This window comes from Onychomys torridus, chromosome 3, assembly GCF_903995425.1.
Source record: "Onychomys torridus chromosome 3, mOncTor1.1, whole genome shotgun sequence".
NCBI lineage: Eukaryota > Metazoa > Chordata > Mammalia > Rodentia > Cricetidae > Onychomys > Onychomys torridus.
Genome location: NC_050445.1, coordinates 157,451,148 through 157,472,313, shown reverse-complemented (window position 1 = coordinate 157,472,313; position 21,166 = coordinate 157,451,148). Strand labels below are relative to the sequence as shown.

The following is a 21,166-nucleotide window of genomic DNA, read 5'->3' as shown; positions in this document are numbered from 1 at the left end:
TCTCTCTCTCTCTCTCTCTCTCTCTCTCACACACACACACACACACACACACACACACACACACACACACACACACGTTTGGAGTTATCACAGGATTTGGGCGTGCTGGAGAACAGGTGCAGCTCCTGCCCACATATTCACCCCACAGCTCCAGCTGTTCTGGTTCTGACAGGCTGACAGCCAGTCACATTTTTCTGATTAATGCTCACTCTTTCTGCTTGCCTCTCCCCATCCTGTCAGTGTGGACATCTAAGCATTTTCATCTGTGGCACCTCTCACGGAGTTATATGTGTTTTCAGAGGGTTTGGTCTGGCAGATACCATCAGTGACTCCAGCTAATTAAAAACATCCACACAACACACAATATTTAATGAATTATAATTAGAAATTGATTTTTATTAAATCTTAAAGCCCCTGAAGAGACTTGTCATATCCGTGAAATTTGGGGATTTATAAGCCTAATTAGGAGGTTAAGCCTGTAAATGAAGGGCGCTCATTTTTGGGAAGTCATTTTCTTTAGGCAAAGGTCCCCCAAAGCAAAGTGCATGGCCAGCAGCCCTCTCCTCTCCCACTCATTCATTAGGGACTTGGATGCCTGTCCTCTGATGACATGTCCTTAACAAGGCAGTAGTTCTGACTTAGAGGCAAAAGAGGAAAACTTCTTTATAAGAATTTTAATATGGCCCTTATTACATACTGCAGGTATGAAGAGTGGCTGGGCTTAGCAGGTTTATTAGCTGATTGTTGCTGTTAACTGTGGGGATTTACCCTGCTGTGTAGACACCACAGATCCTGGAATGTTTCCCGCTTGATGGCATTTAACTCAATTTTGATGATGGTTTTGACTTGACAATGTTGTTTTCATAGTTAATACTCTTGTGAACAGGATAAAACAAATGCTTTTCCTAACCCCAGTGCTCTGTTTCCACCCCCACCACACATACCTTTTAAACAACCTATGGAAATCTAGCTCAGCATTTCCTGCTTTTATTTCAAATTAATATCTGTATTATTTTGACAGAGCAGAGAATCTATTTTAGGGCATGTTTGTAGAGTTTGTTTATTTTTAATTTAATTTGTTGTTATATTGAGGTACTGGGAATTGCACCAAGAGCTTTGTTCATGCTGGGCATGTGTCCTACCACTGAGATGTATTCTCAACCCTTAAAATGTTTGTTCATTGTTGTGTGAACACTTAGCTTATTTTTAACTCAAATGTGTTTTGCTCAATTGCAGGGTTAATCTTTTTTCATAGCTTCAAAGTCAATTTGACCGTAGGCTGCAGTTTACATCTAGGCCCGGGAAAGTTGTGTATGTTACCTGTAGTTCATATTGCACAGTTCATGTCAAGATAGGACACTAGGTCAAAAGTAGTCATACAGATCGAGAAACAGAAAAAAGAAACAGGGTGGAGTTTCTTCAGCTTTCTATCCATGTGCCACCATAGAAGAATATGTGGATCAGCAACTCTCAGGTGTATCATGGGTGGGCACTTGTTGCTTATGTAAATGTGCACTCACTTACATAAGAGGCAGACTTATCATCAAACTAAATTCCCATGGACAGCATCAGGAAAATATTCCCGCAGTGTTTCCTTGTGTCATATATATTTTTTTAAAAGTTTGTTATTGTTGTTTTAAATCATGTATATCTGTGTGCGTCTTTGGTGTGGGTTTGTGCACACGAGTGCAGACCACAGAGGCCAGACGAGGACAACATGGGCTTTGAGAACTGAACTCAGTCCTCTGGGAATGTGCACTCCTTAACCACTCAGCCACTTCTCCAGCCCTGTCTGCTGTCATCTTAGCAACTGTCCTTTGATGATGGGGCCACCTAGTGCACCTGACTCACACAGAACCCATGAGTGCATGATTCAAGTGGAGGTGACGATTGGTTGCAATACGTTGTGAGGAAAGCGAAGGTCTATGAGGTTGGTTGGGCAGCCACCCTGAAGCAGCACCGTCCTGGGTTCAGTTGCTTGGATGTTCCAAGCCAGTGCTGCTCATGTGGGAAATGGCCAACACAGACTGGAGGTATCAGCAGAGTTGGGCCATGGAGGAGGATTAAGTGTCTATATACCATGTGTTCCTCAGCTGTAGTTAGAGTTTTCCTGCCTGGCCCAGTCAGGACAAATCTCTCTTACCCGCCAGTCCCACAGTCGCTCAGACCCAACCAAGAAAGCACACAGAAACTTACATTGTTTACAAACTGTATGGCTGTGGCAGGCTTCTTGTTATCTGCTTCTTCTATCTTAAATTAACCCATTTCTGTTAGTCTATACTTTGCCACATGGCTTGTGGCTTACCAGTGTCTTTACATGTTGCTTTTCATGGCGGCGGCTGGCGGTGTCTCTCCCCAGCCTTCTACTTCCCAGAATTCTCTTCTCTCTTGTCCCGCCTATACTTCCTGCCTGGCCATTGGCCAATCAGAACTTTATTTACACAGAGTGATATCCACAGCACTCAGCAGTGTGGAGGCTGCCTGTCCTTCAGGGTGCCGTGGTGCATCATGGGCAAGGGATGTGGAAAGACACTGTGTGCTCCAAAGGGAAACTGATCAGGGACAGTGGGAGTCTGTTTTAGGGCTGCTCCCAGATACCAGTGTCCCTAAGCCTTCAGCTGGAACTTGTATTTAAGTTGGTTTGGGGCTCTGTGTTGGCAGCAGAAATTGCTTATTTCAAAGAAGAGATTAATTGTACTTTCCTGGTGGAGAATTCTCATCAGCAGAACAGTTCCGTCTAGGGTTTTTCTCACTGTGTGAAAGTAAGTCTGATTCCGATCCTCTGTCTCTCTTTTTCCTGTTACCCTTCCCATCTCCTCTCCATTCCCTTGCTTGCCTCCCTCTTCCTTCCTCCTCTCCTCCTCCTCCTCCTCTCACTTTTCTTCCCATCTTTAGATTTAGAATACATCTTCTGGTGCCTGCCACTGGCTCTGGCAGGTTCCATGCATGTGTGTTTCTTGGTTGGGCAGCTCTAAGAACCGTCCTTTCCCGTGGTGTCCTAAGGAAATGCTGCCCTCCCTCCATGCTCCTTTTCCCTCTGATGCTTGTTGCATATATCACTGCTTCCACATCTGTGATTTGTGTTGTTTGTGTTCCATTTTGGAGTAGAATTAATTTTTCTCCAATGGAACTTATAAATTGTGATGTGTAAATTTATAACTATTTGCAACAAAAATGAAGTCTGTAGAAGCAGACTCTTTGGATGGAGGAGGCTCTCGGGGCTGTGCATGTCACAAGAATCATCTTTTGTTTCTTCCCAGCTCTGTTCTGTTCAAGCTCAGGCTGACTTGCCATAGTTTCTTCTATTCATTTGACATTTTCTTGGATACTTTTCTCTTTTTTTGATGTAATTTGTGCACAGGCGTTTCAGAGAAAAGTTTCTCAGGCATCTATTCTAGAATGTTCTTATTGGGGAATCACATTTGAGTTTTAGTTGAATTGTATATAGGTTACTGCTCTCAAAACCTTTTGTCCATTGATAGTCTGTTCCATCCCTCCAGCATTCAGGGGCCAGTGCTCTTAACTACTGTACCATCCCTCAGCCCCTCATGACTTTCTTAAGTCTTTATAACCAATGTGTCTTTCTGGATTGGCCCTTCCTACTTTACAATCTCTTTATTTCCCCTTTAGTCTTTTATGCCTTATATTCTAGACAGTTCCTTGCCTTCCTTTTCCAGCTTGCCTCTCTTGTTCCTACCCTTTTCTTTTTCAGTTAATCTATGAAAGGTTTATTTTTACAATCATATTTTAATTTCCAAGATCTTTTTTTCTCTCTTTAGAAGTTTTTAGGTGTGGTATCTCCTCAAAATTTCTAGGGACAATAAATAGAATTAAATATTGCTTGTTTCCCCCTGAATCATCTGTTTTTGCTGGGGGTTATATCTGACCTGGGGGGCTGGCAGTTTGGAAGGTCTGTTCCTGGCCTATAATCCTTGCAGAAGTAAGAAAGATTGACCTGGAATTCTATGAGAAGGGCTGGCCAAATGACATGGGACTTTCCTTTTGTGTTCATGCATCCATGCATGTGTGTGTGTGTGTGTGTGTGTGTGTGTGTGTGTGTGTGTGTATGTGCATGTGCATGTGTGTACGTTCGTGAGACAGGCAGGAAACAGGGGTGAGTGTTAGGGGGTTTTGCTTGGTGGCTGGAATCTCCATGTTTTCCCACTCTGCTGGACCTTCCCACTTGGGTCCCTCCACATCGTCTGATGATCTTGGGAGTCATATCAAGCTCGAACCTGCTTCTCTGCAGTCTTCACAGCTGCACTCCACATTTAGCGATCTTCCTCCTTGAGAGGAGTTTTATATTTCTCTAACTTTTTCCTTTGGATGAAAATAGCTGCATCAGACTTCTGAGTTCCTTCCTCTCCCATGATTCAGGTGGGTTCTTGAGCGGCTCAGATGACCCCGTGTATCCAAGGCCACTGGGGAGACCTGCCCTAAGTCCAGTCTTCACGGGCCAGTTTTCTCTCATGCTCTAGTTGCCTCTTTACTCTGGTAGAAATGCTGCAACACTTCACTTTCCTCAGGACGCTCTGATTGCTCGGAATCAAGACACGAGTCTGTCACAGTGTGTGTGTCAGTGGGTCTGAGGAGGAAAGGCAGGCGCTGTGTACTGCCTTCCAAGGGAGGTTTCGTGCTCTTCAACTTTTCACTATTTCTGCTGCCAGATGTTTGATCACATACAGTTTTGTGGGCACACACATACACGTGAACACACACATACACATGTGAACACACAGATACACATGTACACACACATATACATGTAAACACACACATACACATGTGAACACACACATACACATGTAAACACACATACACATGCACACACATATACACACGTACACACATACACATGTGAACACACGCATACACATGTGAACACACGCATACACATGTGAACACACGCATACACATGTGAACACACACATACACCCCCTAATTAAGTTACTAACTTGGCAGGATTTGGCTGTGTTTTCTGAGTTTTTTCCTTTGGCATCCAGGATGGTCAAGATTTGCATGCTTGTCAGGGTGCTTTTCTGTGTTGATGTTGAAATGGAGTCCATCTCAAACATTAATCACCAGGGAATCAAATAGGATCTTGAAGGTTCAGTGAGCACATGTCACTAATTGGTCTGAAGAACTGAAAAAACTTCCACAGCTTTTTAACCTGGAAGTGCATGAACTGATCTCACATCAAAGCTCAGAGATTTAGGTTTTCCTTCTTTCGTTCTTTCTTTTTAAAAAAATATTCTCCCATGTTTGTTAGTGTGTTTGACTAATGTTGAAAAAGCTATAATCAAGAGAGAAAAATGCTTCCCATCTTTTTTGATTTCAGCCAAAAATCGTGGGATTGCAATCCCTGTCGATTTGGACGGCCAAGTGAACACACTCTTCATGAGGAATCATTCAAGTACGGTGCAGAGAGCGGCCATGGGCTGGAGGCTCTCTGCCCGCTCTGGACCTCGATTCAAGGAAGCTCTTGGAGGACCAGCATGGGATTACAGAAATATTATCGAGAAGTTACAGGTACAATGAGAACGTGAAGTGACATTAATCTTTTCTAGACTCTGTGTTCTTAAAATGTGTTGTATAATATGTCTGGAAATACAAATTCTTCTTGGAGGCAAAACTTTCTTCTGTGCCTTTCTGCCACCACCTAGTCCTTAGTAGTTTCTGGATAGATTGTCCTGACTTATTTTTGATGAGTTATATGTGTTCTGATAGCTTCTTAGTGAGCAGTGGTCCTTGACCTCAAGGTAATTATAATGTCAATAATAAAATTAGTAAAAATAACTTACTATAAATGATATATGTAATAAATTAAGTTTTGATACTATTGACTCAGTTTATCTTCCAATATTCACTTATATCCATGGGTCAAAATGAGCCAAGGCCTTCACCAGGTCCTTGTATGGTCCTTTTGCAAGTCTTTGTCCTTGGTTTGGACTGTACATTTAGGCCCAATGTGCAAATGACATGTGGCTTTAATTTTCTGGGGCTGCCACAACAAAACAGCATGGGCAGCATACTTTAAGCAACAGATGTATTCTTTTAGTATTCTGGAGGCAGAAATCACAGATCTAGGTATCAGTGGCTTGGTGTCTTCTGAGACCTCCATCCCCAACTGTGGATGGCTGGATTCTCATGTGCACGGTCAGGACATCAGTGGAAAGTTAACTATAATGTCCTAGAAGCCAAGGGAAGGTGGCCACGGGAAGTTGTGTCACCATGCAGAGCGGTCAGATGTGGGTGGAAAAGTGGTCACCCACGTGAGAGGAAGGTGATGCTCGCGGCTCACACACTGTAACAATGGGGGCTAGCATCTGAAAGGAACGGGCCAGTGTGCGTCGTGGGCTGTTCTTGGCACTGGCTTTACACTTCCACAGCATACCTAGCTGGCTTCTGGCATCATAATGTCATGTGGAGCAATTCTGACTTACTAAGGGAAGGACATCTTCACCTCAAAACAGCCCAAGCATCATTTGTTCAATAACAAAAATTAATAGGTAATATATCAGGCCAGTTTCACCAGATGTGGCCATTTTTGATAAGCATTTCCCTTTATATAATGCACATGTCCCCTTTATTGTATTTCTTCCTTTTAACTGGTATCAAACTTTCCCAGGGCCTGATTAGAGGCCTGAAAAATGTAGCATGTGAGGCCTCATAGGAACCTGGCAGCTCCTGCTAGCTCTGTGGGCAAGGTCTCTAAAGCTGAATGTATCTATTGGCTTTCTTCTTAGGCCTGGGCTCCCAGGTGACACAGGGCTGCCTCTGACTGTGGAATCCCACTCCCAAAGCCACCTTAAGTGTTTTTTTTTTTTCTGTCCAGCCTAGATGGTGGTCACCCAGGCTTCACGTGTCTCCCTGGTCAGGGCTGTGTGATGTCCTCCCCAGAGAAAATAGTGACCCTGGCCAGCATAATCCCTTAGCCTGTTGCTGAGTGAGGGGGCTCATCTCCCTGAGAATATTTTGTCCTGATTCAGAAATAGTACCAGGATTCTTTTTAGCAAGGAATGGAATAAAAGAGCCCCTGTTGGTGACATAACCAATCAGGCCTATCAATAGATGTATTTGAAATACTATTGAATGTCCTCAAACCCTGCACGGTATACTAATAGTGAGTGTTTCTATTGGAATAAATGCTTAGCTCAGGTGACCATCGACACGGAAATGTTGTTTAGCTGTTGCCCTGGTGTCCTCTAATCCACTCCAAGCTGCTGTGTTTTATAGTCTGTGAAATGGCTTCACTGCATCTCCCTCTTACACGTGGCCTCAGAAGTCTCATAGTTACCCACTAACCCCTTATCTTATGAATTGATTTAGAAGTATATAAAAGGCTGGAGATACAGTTCTGTGATTAAAAGCATACACTGCTTCTCCAGAGATGTGAGTTTGGATCCCAGAGCCACTCACAACTGCCCGTGACTCCACCTTCAGGGCATCTGACACCCTCTTCTGGCTTCTGTGGGTACCCACAGTCATGTGTATATACCCCTCCCATCATATGCATGCACATATGTGTCCATTTACACACACACACACACACACACACACACACTATGAACAAATGAAATCAGATTGTGTTGAAGTGTAAACAACAAACACGTTATGGGAAGCCAGGGCCACATCTCCTTCCTGGCTAACGTCACATCTTGAAAGGTGCTCATGTGGGGCCTCTGTGCCTTGTCCTAGGATGTCGTGGCCTCCCTGGAGCAGCAGTTCAGCCCCATGATGCAGGCCGAGTTCTCCGTGCTCGTTGACGTGCTCCACAGTCCAGAGTTGCTGTTCCCAGAGGGAAGCGATGCCAGGATAAGATGTGGCGCCTTCATGTCAAAGTGAGTGGAGCCAAACCAGGGATCATGCTGGTGTGGAGGAGAGAAGGCCTCTAGCAGTCTGCTCTTCACCCTGCTAGTGGGTCACAAAATCCAGAACACCCACCCTTTGATACTTCCCAGAAAACTCCGTGGCACAAATGAGGCACATAGAATCACATAAATTAAAATTTAGATGGATTAAAATGAGATAATAGCTCACCCCCTCAGTTACATCTCTAACATTCCATGGCTGTATGTGGCTAACATCTACTAGTTCTATACCACAGACAGGATGTTGCTGTTAGTGCAGAGCCTGCTGGACAGCAAAGGTCTAGAATGTGACAGTGGGGTATGGGAAGGAGTTGACAGAAGTAGCTGAAGTCTGTCAGTTCCGGTTCCTGCTGAAGATGGATGCAGTCTGCATTAGAGAAGCCAAAAGGAGAGAAGTGGGGTGATTTGGCGGCCCCTCACCAGGTGGAGGGAAGGGTTGCCCCACTACTTCAGAGGCTGTTATAATTACTTCATGGCCAGAGGCTCAGGCTGACTATTGTCCATGCTTGCCCCACCCCTTCCCATCTCTCTGAAGAGCCAAGAGCTTCATTTGCAAGCATAGCTAGGAATCTAGAACTCAATGTTGTTATTCGCCATGCCTGGCCCTGTGCACAAACTCTAATGAAGCATCAGCAAAGACTGAATTACGTTCCCTGCTTCCTCCAGAGACCAGACAGGTCTACAGGAGAAGGTGGGGACAGCCCCAGGAAGGATGTGGACTCTGCTTAGTCACGCGCGGTGGGATGAGAGACTAGGTCAGTGTGGGCACTCACCTGCCAGGCAGCTGGCTTGGGTCCACTCAAATCCTTATCTACTCCTAGGAAAGAGAATCTGTATTTTTTCAGATGGTGGAATGATGGTCTCCTGATGGGTTTCAAGTCTACATAGGCAGAGACAAATAAAAAAAATGGCTTAGAAAAAAAATACAAAATGTAAAAGTATATCTCACACAGTAAGGGGGATTTCTGGAACAGTGTGCACACATACCAGTATTCCCCTATGTCAAACCCACACTAAAGGCCCTTTAGTGTAACATTCTGGCCCCTTCTTTGCTGTCTTATCATTTGTGGACATGCTGTCAGCCTCTCACCTCTATGCTGCCTCCTGGTCAAGCTTGTCTTCTTGGCCTACCTTCAACCCCCTCTTCCCCCCACCCCAACATCTTCTAACACAAGAACTGTCTCTTGGTGGATGCCTGCTCTGACCAGCTTTAGGAAATTCCTGCAACACAATAAAGCTTTGTGTGTATGTGTGTCTAGTTTATTGGCTTTTGTTAGTACCTCTGTTTAAATTTTAGGAGCACTTGTCAGATCAGATGACTGTGTGCAGCCTGTTGTGTTGGTGGGACTCTGTTCAGAAGCCTTGGAGATTGCTGAATTGCAGCACTTACAGGGTTTGGGCTTGGAAATCTGTTTCCAGGTGTCCTATTAGGACTGTGCAACTGGAAGCAGGTTGTGTCATTGTCTGAGCCTCCTTTCTCCTCAGCAGTTACGTAGCCTGATTCTGGCTCGTGGTGAGGATGAGCCGTGAGGAGGTCCTCAACCCCAGTGGCTGAAGACATTAGCTGGGCACTCACTAGAGGAAGTCGCTTCTCAGTTACATCCCATGGCACCCATTCTACATGGAGTGTTATATCCCATGTAGACACAGCTCTTGCTGTGTCGTGGGAAACTGATTTCCTTCAGTCCATGTCACGCTGTCCCTCTAGGAAGATGTATCTCACAGCATCAGTTTCTTAACAACCCAATCTATGGAGACTGGTTACATATCCTAAGCATAAGCATTTCACTTGATGCTGACGCTTGGGTGGTTACACCCGTGGTACTGAACGTCTTCTAGAACCCCACTGCATGCTTCACCACAGTAGGAGCAAGAGCCATGCTCTTGTTCCTTCTATTGCTCACATCTACCAAGCAATATCATATCATACATGGTATACTGAGAGAATGGGGAAAAGCCCACGAAACTGTGATGTCACCTACATCCACGATGTTATCATTAATGTGATACAATGTGATGGTGTGTAGTATGCTGTACATCTTTTTATAATAGCAAAGTGGATGGGCAGGGAAACGTTAGTGTTTCCCTGTTTCTCAGAGTATCAGAACCCACTGAAGAGCATGCTGCGTCTGAGCAGCATGGAGACAGATAAATACCTCAGCCAAGTCTATAAGCTGATGTGTAGTTCTGAGACCTTGGACATTATGTATCTGATTTACTTTGTACCCTCAGCACTGGTCCCCATCCCACGTAGCATATTGTACATATTTTGGTGAGTAATTGGTGTCCCTGTTAAGGTTTCATGTTTTGCTTTCAGGCTGATTAATCACACAAAGAAACTGATGGAGAAAGAAGAAAAACTGTGCATTAAAATCCTCCAGACGTTACGGGAGATGCTGGAGAAGAGAGACAGCTTTGTGGAAGAGGTATTCCTTTGACTTTTAGTACTTGAAATAGACTTTTTTTTTCTTTTCTTTTTTGTATTTGAAATAAAGTAAGGGTTGGGGATTTAGCTCAGCGGTAGAGTGCTTGCCTAGCAAGGGCAAGGCCCTCGGTTTGGTCCTCAGCTCTGAAAAAAAAGTGAAATAAAATTTCCGGAACAGTGTAACTATGGGTTGCAGTGAGCCCTTATCCAAGTGCTTCTTATTGGTTGTATAATAACTGGGTGTTATTCATGTTAGCCGAATTACTGCAGGGTTATGGCACTTCCTTTCATGTCTTGTGTTGAACTAAGGATGACTCAGATTGTGGTGGTGTGAATGTTTGTCTTATTCATAGCCCTGCAGTCTGTCTTGGATGTGCCTTTGGATTTTGACAGACTATTTGGGCTGAAAGACTTCCCTTGTGGTCCTGGGATTGAACCCAGGTTCTCTTCATGCAGGAGCTCTACCACCAAGCTCCACACCCAAATCTCCAAATGACCTTGTGAAATGATGAGTGATCGAGATACATTGTTTAGACTTCATTTAAGGTGCAAGGGCTTGTAGTGTGTGTAGATGTTTCTGTGTGTGTGTGTGTGTGTGTGTGTGTGTGTGTGTGTGTGTGTGTGTGTGTTTTAAGTTAGAATTATGCTTATGTTATTTTTGATAGTATCATGCCAAGTATTATAAGATAGTACTATTGTTTTAAATAAAGGGAATGGTTGGTTTCTATTCTTAGCTGTGTTAACAGAGGCACAGTTAATATTCAGAGAAATATCAACTTATAGATTGTCAGCAGGTTATTAAAATGGGCAGTGCAGGTGCTCATTAGTGGTAGCCAGCAGTGTTCTAATACCTGCAGTGATAGGCTTAAATATAAAAGATGAATCTTGAGACTTTTTCCTTTCCTTTTCTTTTTGAAGGCTAGCTACCTATTCATGCTCAGCCTCAAGCCAGAGTTCTACAGAAGTGCCTTTGTGTATTTGTGGACTATTTCCAAAAATGCTAATCATCTGATATTTTAAAACTATAAAGGTTTAATTTTTGTTAGTAGATACATGTACTTTCTAATTTCAGAAAGTCTGTGGTGATTGGATCTTGTTTTCTTAGCACATCATGTAAAAAGGAAGTGGAGTGGACATTGATGGCCAGCAGGAAGGGCTTTGCTTCCAACCCTGCACCACAGGGGCTGGCCACATGGCTCTGTCGCTGCCATTCCTGATGCACGAGTGCCAGCACCTGAGTTCAGCTCCCAGAGTCAGTGTGAAAAGCTGGGTGTGGTGGCCAGCATCTGTAATCCCAGAGCTGGGGAAGCAGAGGGCCCTCTGGGCTCCCTAGCCGGGCAACCTGGCCTCCTGGGTGAGTTCTAGATGGGTGAGAGACTCTGCTCAAAACAAATATGGCTGGAACCAGAGGCGCAACACTTGGGGTTGCACGCAGACACACACACCCTGTTATGAGAAACTATTTACCAATCAAAATGCCTTTGTCCCACTGTTGAAACTATATTTAGATAACAAATAATTAAGATAAATGTGGTCAGTGTAGGTTTAGCAAATGTTTTTGACATAAGATCGAAGAAAACCTTTTGCATTTGAGCGTAAGTCGTGGGTCTTCTTAGGCCCTGCAGCTGTTCCCGTGAGCCCTTGGTGCAGTGCTGTCTCTTGGCAGATTCCAGGGGTGCACTAGATCCTCGAGCAGGACAATTAGGTCAACATAGTTTTTCTGACAGTCTTTCCAGTTTGTCGCAACAGATCAATCCTGAATGCTCTAAAAGAAAAGGGGAGGAACATGGGGATCCTGCTCTCAGTAGTTGAAAGTGTTTTCCAAGCTGCTTGCTCTGAAATTAATCATCCATTTTCCTCCCCACTCCTCCCCACTGCACTAGTTCAGCCTTCCTCCCTTCTTTCCTTTCTTTTGTCTAGAAAACTCAAGTGGTTCACACACACACAAACATGCACGCACATAGTTATGCCTACAACATACATTAAAAAAATACAGGAATGTAGGGGCTGCAGAGATGGATCAGCATTTAAGAGCACTGACTACACTCCCAGAGAACCCAGGTTCGATTCCAGCACCTAGATGACAGCTCACAGCTGTCTGTAACTCCAGGAGAGCTGATGCTCTTTTCTGGCCTCTGAGGGTACCAGGCACACACATGGTCACAAACGCACATACAGATAAAACAACCATGCAAACATTAAAAAGAATGTTCCACCTGCCCTAATTTGGTGCTGTGATAAAATACTGACCAAAAAGCAACTTGAGTGAAGAGAGGGTTTATTTGGCTTATAGGTCATAGCCCATCATTGATGAAAACCACATCAGGATCCAGAAACTGATGCAGAGACCATGGAAGAATGCTGCTTACTGCCTTGCTCTCTCTGGCTTGCACAGCTAGCTACCTTTCTTATACAACCTGGTCTGCTTGCCGAGGGCTGGTATCAGCTAGAGCAGGCTGGGCCTTTCCAGGTCAGTTAGCAATCAAGAAAATGCCCCACGGATGCTCACAGTCCGGTCTGGTGGAGGAGTTCTTCAAATGAGGTCCTTCTTCCCAGGTGTGTCAAGTTAACAGCCAGGATTAGCCATCACAGCACCCCAGACAAATAGAGAATCAGATAAATCTCTAAAAAAAATTGAAGGTGTGCATGTGCACAACTGTACGAGGAAACATTATCAGAGAGATTAGTGAGCACCCAAGTTCTTACTTACCCTGCTAATTCCATGTCTCCTAAGAAAAAATGAGACAGAAATGTGAGGGTAAGAATCTTGGCTTTAAATTCAGCTTCTTCTGAGTGTTTGAAGCTGCTGACATGCTATCCTGGGAGTTGTAGGGAACATCATGAAACAATTCAAGTGTCTGTCTCCAGACAACATGGGTTGCCCCCATGTCCACTGGCTTCTTAAATGCCTGGTGCTTAGTGATCTTTGCTGGTGGAGGGGTGTGTGTGGCTCAAGCCTGTGTGAACTAGTGCTGGAGAACATGCTGGTCAGAGTGACTACTCTTCCACTGGGTTTTTAGTGGTAAGATAACAGGCTGGTGTTTCATAATTGTCTTATTTCCCTATTCACTGACATCATGCAGATTTGGAGGTGAAAGGTTAAAATCAGACCAAGGTAGGGATATATGCCATTTGGAGGTTGTTGGCCATATTCATTTCTTAGTCCTGAGTGTCTTCTAGAGGCCTTCTGCATGCTTTGGCTCATAGGCCCTATCTTAGTTAGGGTTTCCATTGCTGTGCAGAGACACCATGACCATAGCAACTCTTACAAAGGGAAGCATTTAATTGGGGCTGGCTTACAGTTCAGAGGTTTAGCCCATTATTATCATGGAGGGAAGTATGGCAGCATGCAGGCAGACATGGTGCTGGAGAAGGAGTAGAGTTATAAGTCTGGATCCTCATGAGGCATGAAGAGGGAGACACTGGACCCGGCTTGAGCATTTGGAACTCCAAAGCTCACCCCTGTGACCCACCCTCCACACCTCCTAATGGCACCACCAAATATGAGCCCATAGGAACCATTCTCACTGAAACCACCACATACCCTTTTTCTGTCTTCAAAGCCAGTTCATGAAGACCTTCCCAATCACTCTCCCTTCTTGTTCCCTCCTCTCTCAGTTGTCACTCCTGCATGACACTCCTGTCTCCCTCTTAGAAGACTTGTAATTACATTGGAACCACTTGAAAAATCTGGTATAACTCCTGCCCCATGCTAAGATTTTTAACTTAATTTCATATATAAAGTGCCATGTTTACCGGTTCTTTAACTAGAGAGACCATAAGCCATGAGCATGTTTGGGCTGGGCAATTTTCTAGCCTACCACACAATGTGCATGTGTACACATACACGTATGTAGCTTGTGGGTGGGGCACACATCTTCATTTTGTGTGTTGAAGGGTTTGTAAGTTCAAATATGGATAGAAACTTCCTTGAGATGTCTGGAGGCCAGAAAGAGCCCTGTAGAATGGGAGTATGGGGTGGAGGTGGGATAACTGTCCACAGTGTCAAGTCAGGAGCCTAGATGTTTAGGCTAGAATACCAGCTTTCTTCTCTCTTTCCTCCTCAGTACAAGGGAGATGGTAATGCAAACTGTGAACATGGGTGGAGTATTAAATAAAACAATGCACACAAGGGATTAAGAAAAGGGGCTGATAGATGGTAAGCTTTTAATAAAATCTAGATACTGTTGCAGTGGTATTTGCTCCACCCATGACCTTGGGCTATAGCACTTGAAGGAAGCAGTCCTTCTTGCCATCATTGTACATGACCTCTTATAAGGAGAGTGAGAAGGGTCACAAGGTTTTCTTTCCTGTTTCTTGGTGTGATCAGACACCAGATGGCCTGGGTATTGAACCTGGGCCCTCTGGAACATCAGTCAGTACTCTTAACCACTGCACATTGGGCACCATCTCCCTTTCCTTATAAGAGGTCATGTAGGAGGGCAAGAAGCACCATCTCCTTCATGCCCAAGGTCATGGGCAGAGAAAAATACCACTATATACTATTGTTTTTTGAAAACCAATACTGAAAATCACACTATAGCTAGCTTTAGAATGTATTGTGGTCTCTGTAATTTCATGATCTGATTTCTCAGATATGCAGCTAAATGAGATGAAAAGTTCTTTAATATCATTCTTGATAAAACCTCATCCAAGTGTGGGAGCATCAAGTATTGATTCAAACTGCTAAAGAAAACCTTGATGATTTCAGTCTGAGTTGAATGGGGGCAAGACGAAGCCCCCTTCTTTAGTTTGAAAGTAGCTTCAATAATTTACCCTTTTATACTATAATTTCTATAAGCCTTCTCTATTTTATGGTTTGTTTCTGAGATTGGAGGAATGTTAATCTATGTTTTCTATTGCTGCAACAAATGGTGTCCCCATAAATTCATTGCTATTTGGCCACATATTGTTTTAATTTTCCTTTCTGTCCTTCTGGCCCTGTACACTCACCCCATCTTGCACTTTGTTTTATCTGAAATAAAGTTTCAATCCCAGGAGGTTGAACATTTACCTCCAGAAGAGGCCAATCTGGATGCCAAGATTTTGGTGAAATCATTGTTATATCTTTACCTGTGTCTACCAAACCCTCAATTCTGATGCCGTTTATATGTGTTTTTAGCTTTGTTCTCTGATCATTTATAACAGTTTGTCAAAATCCTTGTTTTCTGTTCTCTCCTGAACTTTTTGTTGTATTTATAGAAGTTGTTCTGTCTTTGGACATATCCAAACCAGTGTGGTTTTTAACAACAGGCACTAAGTCTTTTAATTGCCCTGTGGGCAAAATTTGACTTTGGGGCCTGTGAGAGACCTCCTAAGGCATTTCTCCTAGGCAAAGGGTTACCTTGCCTGTCCCTTGTTGGTCTTTATCCACTAGTCCAGCCTTTGCCACACTTCTTCTATATACTCCAGAAGGCTGGTGGTTCTATTTGGATTATCTCTGCAAACAACACGGTTTCTAGGAACATGTTGCCTACAATCCCTTTTCAAATGACCTTGTTTACCACAATTAAAACATATGGTGTTTTGACTTTTCTTAAAATTTCTAGAAATTACTTTTCCTATCAAAGAAGCATCATGAGTTAGCTGCAATATCAGCAGTATGTCTAATCCATTCATCTATTGATGCTGATCTTGCTTTTAAAGGCCTAATTCCCCTGTTGCATTCTGAATTAGCATTCTCAAAAGCCAAAGACTCAGTTAATATTTGTCTAATTTCTGAATCATATATCATTCTATTTACAGCTAAAGTCAATCTTTGTAAAAAAAAAAAAAATCAGTGAAGGCTTCTTTTTGGCCTTGTATAATTTTAGTAAATGACTCAGACCTCTTTCCTGACTCTTCAACCCTGTACCACGCATTCAAAGCTGCTAGATGACACAGAGCCAAGGTGTGATCATCAAATGTAAACTGTCTTTGCAAATCAGCATGTTTACCCCAACTGTAAGGCTGATATCAGGAAATTTCAGTGCCTCTTGCTCTATTTCAATGTTCTATGGCTCTGGCTCCCTCTCTCCATCATGCTCTGCATTGTAACTGAGGACCAGCTTCCAATACTGCTATAGCTAAATATTTCCAGTCTTGTGGAATAATTTTATTCCTAGTTGCCCATGAATTTAATATCTGTTTCACATATGAAATGACTGCTTTCTTAAATCTCTTCAAATTTAACATTTCTACAGGATCCTAAGTAATTTCTGCATATCCTTGGGGGTGCATATCATCTGGTGGTCATTTTTGTATGATAACTGGATAAATTAAGGTTGGGCCAGGTGGCAGTGGTGCACACCTTTAATCCTAGCACTAGGAGGCAGAGCCAGGTGGATCTTTGTGAGTTTGAGGCCAGCATGGTCTACAGAGAGAGATCCAGGGCAGGCACTAAAACTACATAGAGAAACCCCGTCTTGAAAAACAAAACAAAACAAAAATTAAAAATTGGTTTTCTAATAACCTTGTGGCATTCCTCTTCAATTTTATAATGCAATGGTGCAGTAGCTTCTGCTATAAATACTTGTCTGTGTCTGAGTATTTTTCTTAGTTTCATTAGTAGGTCTTTTTAGGGCTTGTATCTTATTGGTAGTAAGTTCTTCTAAGGCTTGTGTCTTATCAGTCAAATTACCATATTTGGCACAGTTATCAAACCACTTTTTTTTTCCTCCCGGAGCTGAGGACCGAACCCAGGGCCTTGCGCTTGCTAGGCAAGTGCTCTACCACTGAGCTAAATCCCCAATCCTCAAACCACTTTTTAAGGATAAAATATGAATTACCACACTGATAATAATTATGAACCTCATTATATTAATCCCAGCTAAGTTGTTTTTTTCCATTTGCAAGCCATCCTTAGTAGCACTAAATAGGGTCCTAACTCTGCATTGTGATATTTCTGATTCTTAACATGGGACCCCCCCCTCTTATTAAACCTAATTCCCCATTTAAAAATTCCCAAGTATCTTACCAGATCTGATGATGCTGACAGTGTAGTTAGAACTGTGCAGAGGTAATCAGTTGCAGTGACATGTTTGACTGTGCCCTCACAGAGGGCAGGCACAGCTGGGTTGGGGGGCACTGTGGCTGTTCACCTGCTGTGTGGAAAGGGGGGATGAACTGTCTGAAGAGCTGACATAAGAAAATCATTAGGAGAAATCCATGTGACTGGTTTGCAGCATGGGATAAGACAGCACTGCCTGCCACTAGTGGCAGAGAGCAGGATGAAGCCTGGGAGAAAACCAAGCTGCTTGCTGGGAGCTGCTGACAGAGTGTGCTCAGCTGGCTAATGCTGCACTGCAAGGCTGGAGGCTGGGTCAAAGACCTGCTATGGAGCACTGGGGTTGTGGGGGCAGGGCAGCGAGCTGTCCCCGCTCCGTATGGCTGGGTAGAGGTCCCTGGTGGTGCACACAGCAGTAAAAGTCTGAGCTTGGAGCAGGTCTCAAGGCTGCCAAGCTGGCCTGGGTTTGGTGGCCCCGGGAGGAGGACACGTGGCGGGAATCGAAGGCACAGGCCAGCAGTGGGGTGGCTCACCCCAGTGGTGTTTGGGGACAGGTGTGGGCAGCAGCTGACAGCTGCTGTGAGACTGCAAGGCCAAAACCCCAGACACGGAAAAACAAGTGCAGAGGGCCTGTGGGGAGGGAGACAAGGCTGGACGCTTCAGTGGTGGTGTGGCGTGGTTTAATGATGCCATGTGTTGGACATCAGAGGTAACAAATACCTAAATTGTTCCAGTATAATAAAAACTCAGGAGTCAGAACTTGAGATAAAGACATAAATCCAAGGACAGTGGAGAGTCAATTGGCTGACCCTCTCTCCACATTTTTCTGAAACTATCAGCCCTTGAAATCCACCCCCACCCCAGATTCCCTCTACTGTCTTCCTGTCCTCTCTAGCAGACCTCCTTAGTCCTTCAAGAACTCTGGCTAATCCGGTTCAGCCAATTGCTGATGTCATCCTTTGATTTGTGGTGGCTTTATTGGCACAGAGGAATGGGGGTACAAACAGTTCTACAATACTGGAGTCAGGTCCCCGAGGGCTCCCTCCTGCTATGTTGCAGAGCTGTAGGAAGGCTGCATGTGGCCGCACAGGAAGAGTGATTCCTTGTTAATACTGTGTAGATCACCAACCACAGTTCATTGGTGCTTAGTGGTGTTTACATCTACCACTTCTGAGCCCTTTAGCATTGGTACTGGCATTGGCATCAGCTTGTTTCCTGCCTGTCCCCTCTGGTGCCTGAGACGCTTAAGCCTTTCTGGATACTTGCTCCACCAACTGTTTGAATGCTTGCAGATTGCTCAGTGGAGTCCTGAGGCTTGTCTTTTCATGGTTGTTCTTAGCTTTTGTCTGAGTCGTTAATTACAACTATGGACTCTAATGCTTATGTAAGCACAGCCTGCGAGAGACAAAAGAAATGTGATAGGCACACAACATGGTGCCTTGGCATGAAGAGCCAGGACATAATGTATATAATGAGGACCAGGGAACAATTTGGGTTAGAGAGGGGGTGTGCAGCTGAGGGTACCAACACAGAGGTTTGTACTTTAGTGATCTCCATCCAAAGTGCTGAGCTTACTTTGTGTTCTCTTGCTCTGTCAGGGTGTGGTCATCGGGATCTGGTGGTCCCATAGGAAGCAATAAGAAAGCAATAACCTCCTACTTTGCCACTGCGGGATTGCTTTTAACAATCCACCTTCATGATCATGTCATCTGCTGCCAGGGTGCATGTAGCCGTTGATTTTTAAAAAGCACCAGCTGTGACCTGTGGAGAATTCATTACCTTGTAGGCAGACTCAGCAAGACATCTGCCTCTTAGGCTCATTGTCCTGTTGCGAAAGACGGTCCTGACAGCGGTTCCAGGGTGCTCTTCCCTGTCAGTGAACGGAGCAAACCCCAAACCCTGTAGAACCACCCTCCCCTGGGCAGCCATGTCGCCCTGATTCTCTGCACCCCCCTCTCCCAAGTTCCTCTTCTCTCCCTCTGCAGCCTGTGGCCTTTCCCTGAAGGTGCCTCTTCCCCGAGGCCAGCTCCTTTCTCAGCCTTTCCTCCCCATTCTCCATGTCAGGAGCTGCGTGTGCATGAGCTTTCCCACTGTTGCCTAAAGGCTGATTCCTCTCCTATTTTTGAAATCCTTATCTGTTGTAAAATGGCACATGGTAGCCTTGGTGGGTTTGAGCCAAGGTGCCCCATGGTGGATGAGGGAGACACGCATGCAGACACAGAGGGTAATGGTGTGGCTCAGTGGAAAGTTTTATTGTGGTGGGGGGGAGAAAGAGTGGGAAAGAGAGAAACAGAGGTGTGAGCAGCCTCCTAGAAGGAGAGAGAGGGAAGGAGGAAGGAAGGGGGGGAAGGGGGAGGGGTTTTCTTTTAAAGGGGGACTTTATGTAAGATGACATGGTCAGGATGCTGGGTGGGTCCCCAAGGGGTGGATCTGAATGCTAACATTCCCTAACACTAACAAGTTGATTTTTGAGGTGAAGGCCTTGGACTATGTCATCCTGTCATCTGTCAGTATTCTGTCACCTCCCTCCACCCATCCCAGATGACCATCATGTATTTCTAGTGCCACAGGCCTGGGACCAATTAGCAACAGGAGGTTTCCATCCATCCTACTCCACAGCTAATACTCAGGCCTCTCAGCTTTTGACCTTTGCATCTTCAGCGACCTTTTTCTCCAGCACTCACCTGTCACTTCTCAGAACCCCTGGAAGTTTTCACCTCCAGGAGCTACTGCATTTGTGCAGCTGCTCATCCAGGAATCCCAACACCCAGGCCTCCACTCTGCTGTCCATTCCCTTTGCTTTTATCTGTGCCCATGGTGTTCATCCTCTCCCTAATCAGGACCTCAGCTCCCTCTAACTTCCCACCCCTCAGCTCACCCATCCTGGTGTGTATCAGCCTTAGAATTAATAGCCACAAGCTCCACTGCTGAGCAGCTGAGGCAGGAGACTCCCCATCATTCCTAAGGAAATCGGGTGGAAGGGAGGCAGGGTTCCTAAGAAGATGGAATATTGTAGCATGAATTCTAATTGATCTTAATAATAAAAACCCAGAGCCAGATATCAGAGTAAATGCTGAAGAATCAGAGAGACAAAGGAGCAAGGCACAGCCACCTCTCACCTCACCAACACCTCAGCCTGAAAGGAGGGTGAACTCTATCCCCACCTGCCTTTTATTCCTCTCTCTCACAGCCACATCACTTCCCGTTTCCACCTCCCTATTGCTGAGATTAAAGGTGTGTGCCTCCCAAGTACTGGGATCAAAGGCATGAGCTCCCAAGTACTGGGATTAACGATGTGTGCCACCACTGCCTGGACTCTATGGTTAACTACTCTGATCTCCAGGCAAGCTTTATTTGTTAGAGCACAGATCACCACAGAATATTGTTGACAAAACCTGAGGGAAGTGATGTGGGGTGGGCTACAAGAACAAAGAATACCTACCTCCTCCTGAACTACCTGAGCAGATGACTCTTTTAGATTAAGTTAGTTGGCTTTCTATTTGCGCCCTGCCTACACGTGCACGCCACCTTTTTCTGAATAAAGCTAGAATTTTGAAAGTCCTCTTTCAAGACAGCTTCTGCTTCTCTGTACACGTGGGCACTGTGTGATCTGAGATGAAGTGGCTAAAAACATACGGATGACAGTATGCTTCCTCTCAGAGTTGCGCCTCCGACGAGACATCTGCTAGGCTCTCTCGTCTCAGATCATAAGCTGTTGTTTGCCAATTGTTTTCATAAATATTAATCTCCGAGATCTCGACTAACATACAAGTTGTTCTTTTGGATTCTTTCCTTATTTTCATCCACCACACCATCTTTAAATGATTGTGCCAAATTACAATGAAAAAGGATTTTTTAATAAAAAATTCTATTTTTAAAATGGGG

At 44.5% G+C, this 21,166-nt stretch overlaps 1 protein-coding gene across 1 annotated transcript in view; it reads left to right on the top strand.

The window, feature by feature from the left end:
* Window positions 1-21,166, top strand: part of Itpr2 (inositol 1,4,5-trisphosphate receptor type 2) — a 387,210-nt gene that overhangs the window by 187,500 nt on the left and 178,544 nt on the right. The window contains exons 35-37 of the mRNA XM_036181996.1: window positions 5,339-5,529; window positions 7,699-7,841; window positions 10,189-10,297. Coding sequence (XP_036037889.1) covers window positions 5,339-5,529; window positions 7,699-7,841; window positions 10,189-10,297 — 443 coding nt within the window. The remainder of the gene's footprint in view (window positions 1-5,338; window positions 5,530-7,698; window positions 7,842-10,188; window positions 10,298-21,166) is intronic.